The sequence below is a fragment of the Oculina patagonica genome, chromosome 5 (genome assembly GCF_052425735.1).
Source record: "Oculina patagonica isolate OP01 chromosome 5, crgOcupat, whole genome shotgun sequence".
Taxonomy (NCBI): domain Eukaryota; kingdom Metazoa; phylum Cnidaria; class Anthozoa; order Scleractinia; family Oculinidae; genus Oculina; species Oculina patagonica.
In genome coordinates, this window is record NC_135762.1 from 21,048,064 (window position 1) to 21,056,182 (window position 8,119).

The 8,119-nt window shown below is 39.5% G+C and overlaps 1 protein-coding gene across 1 annotated transcript; it reads left to right on the forward strand.

Annotated features, from left to right (window-relative positions):
* The first annotated feature begins 850 nt into the window (after positions 1-850).
* On the forward strand, positions 851-8,003 carry LOC144653218 (exosome complex component RRP43-like). Its single transcript, XM_078513162.1, has 11 exons — positions 851-877; positions 967-1,003; positions 1,111-1,174; positions 1,304-1,377; positions 2,661-2,706; positions 3,268-3,373; positions 4,015-4,060; positions 4,911-5,007; positions 5,683-5,803; positions 6,497-6,603; positions 7,661-8,003. Exons 1-11 carry the CDS (start codon positions 861-863, stop codon positions 7,771-7,773), a joined length of 828 nt encoding a protein of 275 aa, XP_078369288.1. The 5' UTR covers positions 851-860; the 3' UTR covers positions 7,774-8,003.
* The last annotated feature ends 116 nt before the right edge of the window (positions 8,004-8,119 follow it).

Genomic DNA, 8,119 nt, shown 5'->3' on the forward strand with positions numbered 1-8,119 from the left:
GCCTTTGTTAGTTATTGATCTGGCATAGTTGCTTGAACATTCTTAGTTTCATTCATGGGTGGCAAAACAATGACTAACTTGAAGGTTAATTAAGAAAGGCTGGGTATTTTTAGTTACAAATAGGGTAAACCTCCCAGGGGAGGGACCCCCCTATAAAATGATGGGGTGCTCAGTTGTACCAGTTTGGGGGTAAAATTTGTTGATTGGTACCGCTTAGGGTGCTAAAACCTGAAATAACTGCTGCTAGAGCTGTCGCAGTACCTTTTAGGGGAGTAGAGACTGTTTTTTTTCAAAAAGTGAATGGAGAGGGGCCTAAGTCCCACCTTAGCCCTTCCGTTTCTACAGTGCCTGCAGTATTATTTTAGTCAACCTTCCAACAACTCTTTTCCCAGTTCCTGATGAACAACTGTGTGACTATCAGAGTAATCATCACAAATGTTTTGGTCTTTAATATTTGGATATGATCCAATACTGTCACGCAAATTATGGCACATCCATACTGTAGCCGGTTCAGTGCGTGATCGATGTTTCGTATTATAAATTGCTTCAGTCGGTAGCTTTACTTAACGATATTTTACCTCCTGCAATTGAGATAGCTAAAATCAGGAGCCGGTGAAATTTGTGTGTGGTTTTAACAAATTTATCTTTGGTGTGTGTGTTTTTCACACCAGCTTGAATTTTACTTGTATTTTTTTGTTTAGGTTGTATGTTGGATGAATGAAATTAATTAAATTTTATTATATAATTTTTTTTTTTGTTCCCGCCGGACCACCGCCCTTTTTCTTTACATGTGAGTCTTCTGTACACCAAATGTTCTTTCAGCGGCTTACACCAATACTCTGACTGTACCTTGGAACAAAATGGCGGCCGATTTCAAGTAAGCTCTCAATGATTCGCACGTGTTTGTTCGTTGTTTAGCTGTTAGTTTTGTTCATTTACCTTCCTCTTTACTTCTACAATTTCTAGGACTGCACAGCCTTTAGAATATTACAGACAATTTCTGGTAAGGTGATCGATCTTTTACTTTAAAGATGAGCTAACCCAGTAAGCTTAGGGGAACTTAATAAAACAAGCTTACAAGTACTACAACTTTCCTATGATTATATGTAGAAGGAGGATGTTAGACCAGATGGCCGTGCACTCTTGGAATTCAGAAAAACGATTCTTAATGTCGGTAAGAGAAAGCTATATAAATTCAAACAGTTTTCTTCAATTTTGTGTTTGCAAAGAAGAAGTGGAATCTTTAGTCTGCCGTGCTGTAAAGTATGTTAGCTAACCATTTATGTTCTGTTAATATTCACAGGTTCTATATCGACAGCTGAAGGCTCAGCTTTGGTCAAACTTGGAAACACGACAGTTGTTTGTGGAGTCAAGGCAGTTAGTACAAAGATCTTAATGTTTAAATATGCAAATGAAATACTTAATACATGTAAAAGATTGAGGAGCTCCTTCATAATGTCAGGTTAGGTACTAGCCCAGGTTGGCTTGCCACTAGGACCGGCTAAGAGAGCTCAAAAAATTAATGTTGACATGAACCCAGATTGCCGTGTTCCATAGAGCTGACCCAGGTCAGCTTTGTTGTCACCAAATCTGAAGGCAGCGAACTATAAAGAAACAAAATACCACTTTTTTAGGAACCTTGGTCTCACTGAACAGTGGTCATTATAATAAAAGAGGAAAATACATAAACATGGCTATTTGTGTCAAAATGCCAACCGCCTGAGTTGGATATTTTCAGACCCTTTACATGGAAAATATCCACCCTTCTGCTTTATAATCCCAATTTCTTGAACCCTCAGTTTCGGAAACTCCTGAAACCAATTTTTGTCCCTTGAATAGTGCTTCTCTTTAATTTTACCCCCGATCTCAAACCAATGTTTGTTTCCCCGGAGGTAAGAAATCAGGATCTACTCATTGCGTCTACTGTATCTGTGGAACCTGCAAGAGTGGTTAACCCCAGTCATCATCGATCCTTTTCGCGCTATGGACGCATAAGGCCTCGTTAACCCCAGTAGAAGGTGCTTTTTGGGGGGAGGGGGGGGGGAAGAAGTTTTCTACAACTGTTTGAAGATTGACTGAAGAAGGGTTACCCACTGCAGTGATTAAACCTGGGTTAAAAACCAACCTGGGACCCTGTAAAGACTTCCATCTTGTAGATGTTGCTAGGCCTGCAATGGTCCTTTGAATGACTACACACAATGATTTAATGAAAATTGCTCAAATTTGAAAGCTTGGTTCATTGTCTGTAATGCTCAGTAAACATCCACTGTCCATTATTTAACAATGTTATAATCATTTGAGGTGTCTGACCTTGTAAAAGCATGTAATCATTTCAGCTAGGATGACTTATTAACTAACTTTGTCAGAAATGCAGGTCTGATAAATTACTAAACTCCAGGAACCAAATATGTAACTCAAGTCAGTCATTCCAGCTTAAATATTGTTAACAAAGACTACATTGCATTCAGTGACATTAAAATTCAATTTTATTCCCTTGAGCCAATGAACAACTTCTGAAACTTTATATCTTTTCTTTGAAAACAGCTATGTTTTTTTGCACTTTTTTGTATTGCGGCATGAAATAACACAATAAATGGGTAGGAAAGCCCAAGTAACTCACAAGCATTCTAACTATAACAGTATGTAATTGTCATCCTTAGGAATTTGCTGTGCCAAGTCAGGAGAAACCTAAATGTGGGTTCATAGGTCAGTCAAGAACTGTGTTATATAATTCCTTAGATTGTCTCGTTAAATATTAAGAAAAATCACCATTATGAAAGAAGAGGTTGAAATTTTTTATTTATTGAATGTAAAGATCAGTTTACAATAAGTGTCTCTCCATCTCTCGCGCTTCTTGACCAGCCTTTCCGGTCCCAAACATGGTTCCAATGTTTCAGTTTTCTATCCTGGAGTCCAGCTTTGGATTCACGATCCAAGCTGTAAGGGGTCATTCTGCTACCGTGGGCCCTTGTTGCTTCATGGATGTTGATAGAGATTTGAATGTCTTCAGTTTCTGTAATAATCTTATTTTATACGGGAGTGGGTTATCAGCCCCTAGGCCAACCCCCAACCTGGAGGACCAGAGAGGTCACACTTCGTTCGACACAGGTGATCCTTCTGGAAGTACAAGACTCTAGTTGACATAGCTCTAGAGGTCACTGAGACACACATTAACCATCCCACCACGATAAGGTGGTGACCCCATGGGATGGACACATTTGGATACCATTCAATATTACTAGTAATAATGATTCTGTTTTAATTCAGTCCCCAATGTAGATCTTCCTCCTCTGTGTTCGTCACATTTTCGTCCTGGTCCTCCAAGTGAACAGGCACAAGTTCTCAGCCAGTTTGTTGCAGATGTCATCTCAAAGTAAGCATGAGTTCAGCGCTCTTACCATGAGGCCAATGTGCTATATAAATTTAGTGTATCACTTTTATAACATTCTTGTTTTTAACCTTCAAGAGATTTACAGTTACAAGTAGGTTCATCCTTTAAATTGTCATTTATTGGTGTACAGTGTACTGGTCCTCTCTAGTCTTACATGACTGAGAGTGTTACAGATAACTGAAAGGAAGCTTAAAGTTTTTGAATACTTCTTTCAAAGAAGTGTTGTATGTTTGATTTCAACTGTTCATATCCCGGGGGGACTCGCATATGAAAGTGACGGGGATGCTCATGGTCTCGCTTAGGGGTGTAAATTTCGGATTTTTGGTCTCGCTTAGGGTTTTCCGGGCAAAAACCCAATATTTTTAGCCATAATGGTCTCATTTAGGATTACACACGAAGAAATATACAAATATAAATTCTATTCTTAGATTTTTGGTATCTTTTAGGGGTCAAGAAAAGCTTGAGCCACACCCAGATTGGTCTCTTTTAGGGGTTCTTTTCAAAAATATTTCCGACGAGCATCCCTCTCCATTTCATATAGGAGTTCCCCCCCCCCCCCGGGTTCATATTAGGTTGAATAATTATAAATACTCTTAACAAGTTTTAATCGTTTACCTCATCAGCTGTGAACCCATCAATCTTGAAGAGTTATGTATTGTGGAAGGCAAGGTATGAGCTGCAGTTAAATCTTGGTTCTGATCTCACTTTCTTAAGTTGTATGTATTGCATGGTCATACTGCTCCAGTTTTAAGAATAGCCCCAAGGGGAGGGTAGCTAGGTGGTTAAGTCTGCGTTTGAACCTAATGGCCCCATCAGACCAGAGCTTATCCCATTTTCTGTAGATTGTAACAACTAGGAGTATTGCTACTCCCCTGGATGGAATGCTAGTCCATTGCAGGGTTACCCCCCAGCATTAAATTCGCTGATACCCATTTATACACCTGGATGGAGAGAGGCACTGTGAGAGTAAAGTGTCTTGCTCAAGTACACAAGGCAAGGGTTGCCAGTACTAGAACCATGACTGCTTGATCCATACCCAGTGTAATAACCGTTAGGCCAACACCCCTCCACCAAGGGGAGGGTACTCAAGGAAAAAAGGACACGGGGAAGCGCCAGCAAAGTCAGATTGAACACCCCAGAAACCCAAGTATGCTAAATATAACACCCTCGAAAATACTGTGGTGACTTTTTCCCCCTTTCACACCTGTCTCTACTTATTATTTATAATTGAACCTCCCCCCTCCCCACCTGAGCCCTACATGAAGTGAGGATATCATCAAATAGCACTCACGTAATTTTTTAACAGTATCATTGCGCTTTCCAAAGAGAGAATGCCCTGGGACTAGACTGTTACTCTTCAGTAATATTTTACTCTTTCCTTAACCCCCCCCCCCCTGCCCCAATCCGTTCACTACTTTACTTTTCCTGCTTGTTCCCCCAATTCTATTGGCATCTTTACTCCATCACTTCTTCTCAACATATTCCATCCTTGTATGATGTGCTCTTACATTAATTACAGTTGTCGTGGGTCCTGTATGTGGACATAATGTGTCTTAGCTATGATGGAAACATAACAGATGCCAGCCTCATAGCTGCTGTCGCTGCTCTACAGAACAGTGAGTAATGGAATGTCAGCAAGAGACATTAAAATTAAAATTACCCACACATGGCCAGTTGTGACATGGTTTGAATTTACCATTGAGCAGTTTTCACTTGTGTGTCAAAAGTAATTCACGTTTGCAATGGTTTTGCATTACTACGCGCCACTTTCTCAGCCAATCAGAAGTAAAACCAAAACCATGACTCGCTCACACATTTTTTCCCCCTCTTTCCAGCTACATGTATTTGCTTTGAGTTGTGATTGGTTTACTGGATTGTCTGTGTTCTTTGTGATTGGCTTGAGTGATTAACTGTTCAGGCACCAGGAACACTTTGTGAAAAATGTTGGTTGTAGAACTCCACATTTAAGGTTTTTTTTCATCTTTTGTTGTTGATGAGACGGGAAGATGAGAGATGCTGGGAACAAGGTTGGATGAGACCAAGTCAAAGCTCAAGAGAAAATTGTGACCGATGCATAACTGAAAAACATGACTGCGTGTCTCCCAGCAAATCAAAGGCTGGATAACACTATCCATCAGATTAAACACTGGAAGTATTGTAAGATAAGTGTCTACAAGACATACTGCTATCCACTGCCTGTAGATAGTTATTTATCTGGTGGATAGTGTTATTCATGCTTTGAACACTCACACCCAGGCTGCTCTGTAAGGTTTTTGCCAATTGTTTTTCAGCCCATCTACATTCAGTAAAGATAGATGAGGAAACACAAACTCCAGTTCCGTCTGAAAAGAGAGAAGTTCCCCTGAACCTCAGAGTAAATCCAGTTGCTGCTACATTTGGTGTGTTTGATGAGTAAGTTATGCTGTCTCTTTCAGTAATACGCAAACTCTGTTCAGTCAACGGTTTATGTTTTTTGCTGCCTTCAATCACGAAGCGGCCTCTTAGGACACAGAAGCTCACTTCAACTAGTTCAAAAGGTCACGTTGGTCGGTTGCTGGATTCGTAGATTTCAATCCATTTTGTTTGTTTGTTTTTTTTCAAGGTTCATTGGCTGTCCCATAATTATGATTAATGGCAGTAAAAAATGCAATCATTAGTTGGGTTTTGAAGTTCAGAGTTTTAATATTATTGAAAAATGCTATAGTTTTATAAGAAGATCAAACAACTCCACTCTTTGTTTTGTAATCATCTATGAATTTCTTGCTTCATTCAGGACTGCCTACTGATTTTCAGAATTATCCAAGGTGTCTCCTTCAAGGACATATTGTGGATTGTTGAGAGACAATCACGTCTTGTATGTGCTCCCCCAATCTGCATCTCTCAATAACGGTCAAAATCTGTCATGCTCCTCCCAAAACAAAATAAATAATACTGATGGAAATTTGACCATAATTCTTTTGAAACTCAGATTTCCATTAATTTATTTGGCGAGTTCTTTACTTCATTATGCTTGACTGGTTTTGAGCGTAATGTTTCAAACTGTCCAGGTTAATTTGTTGCAATGCTTGTATAGATCTTTGGTGAATATTTTGTTTTTAATTGTAGCACAGTATTGTTTGCTGACCCAACTGATGAAGAAGAAAACTTAGTAACAGGAGCTGTCACACTGGTCATAACAGACGATGACAAGATTGCAGCAGTTCATAAGCCAGGTAACATGGCCTAGGTTCATTGGCAATTTATACAGAAAGCTATGTAGCTGTAGACGTTTGCATGCATTAAGGGTCTTTTATACTAGTACTTATAAGCGATGCGTGCAGAGAGCTATGTAGCCCTTTGCACACATTGTAGGCCTATCATACTTTCATAATATAGGCATGCAATTCTTGCAGAAAGCTGTACAGCTGTAGCCTTCGTACACATTGCAGGCTTATCATACTACTTGCATAATATAGACATGCACTGCACTCAGAGAGCTTTGTGACTTTAGCCCTTTGCACACATTGCAGGACTATATATTTGTACTACTCACATATAGGCATGCAATGTGTGCAGAGCTTTGTGTAGCCCCTCACACACATTGCAGGCCTATCATACTTCCATAATTGGCATTCAATTTGAGCAAAAAGCTATGTAGCTGTAGCCCTTTGCACACATTGCAGGCCCATCACACTACTTGCATATATTTAGACATGCAATGCGTGCAGAGAGCTTTGTGACTGTAGCCCTTTGCACACATTACAGGCCTATCATACTAGCATAACAGGCATGTCATTTGTGCAGAGAGCTATGTAGCTGTAAAATTTTGCATGCATTGATGACCTATAATGATGGTCAAAATACAGTCAAACACCTGTATTAAGCAGACACCCTGGGGAATGGTGTAGTCTCTGCTTCATAGAGGGTGTCTGTTTAAAACATCTTATTTTATGTATCAAAACCTTTCTAATGGATGTTGGAAACTTTGTGAAAGCAAGTCATGAAGTAACTTTACTGATGACCACCAAGAGGTCATGAAGCCTCGTCAGATTTTTCCCGTATCAGGCATGTTGGGTGGTAGAATCTTATCACAAGTGTTCATTTAACCATTTCAGTTCATTTAACAACTCTTTAGGAGTCTGTATCCACTTACCCGTAAGAGTTATATTTTACAATAAATAAGGGAAATAAATTTTGGGAACTTAGCTTCTGTAACACAGTTGCTTAACAGATTTCACTGTTGTGCTGCTGGTTATTTGTATTCTAAACAACTCCTTTTTTCCCTCAAAGGAGGATCTCCCTTATCAGATGACAAACTACAGGAGTGCTTTAGGAAGGCAATAACAAGAGGAAAGGAAGTCAGGGACCTGATACACACAGCATGTGTTGATATTGATAGATGATGTCTCTTTCTGTAGGAATCTTTGTAAAGAAAAAAAATAAAATTTTGTCTTATCATCCCAAGAAAGTTTGTTATAGCTTCAGCGTTTACAGATCGGACCTAAATAAGCTCAAGTTGGGAATGGGCTGTACAGCCTGAACATTATTCCAACTGACCTTGCCATTTGGCAGTGATTACACTGCAGTTCAATGGGGAAAATAGTAAAAGAAATAAAATTAGAAAAAAATTATTTTGGGGGTGATGGTGTTACATGGGCCAATTTCTTTGTGACACTAAAACAGCCTGTTTGTACTTGTGCTAACATGTGACACGAGGTGAACAGAAATTTACAACTGCTTTGCAGCGGA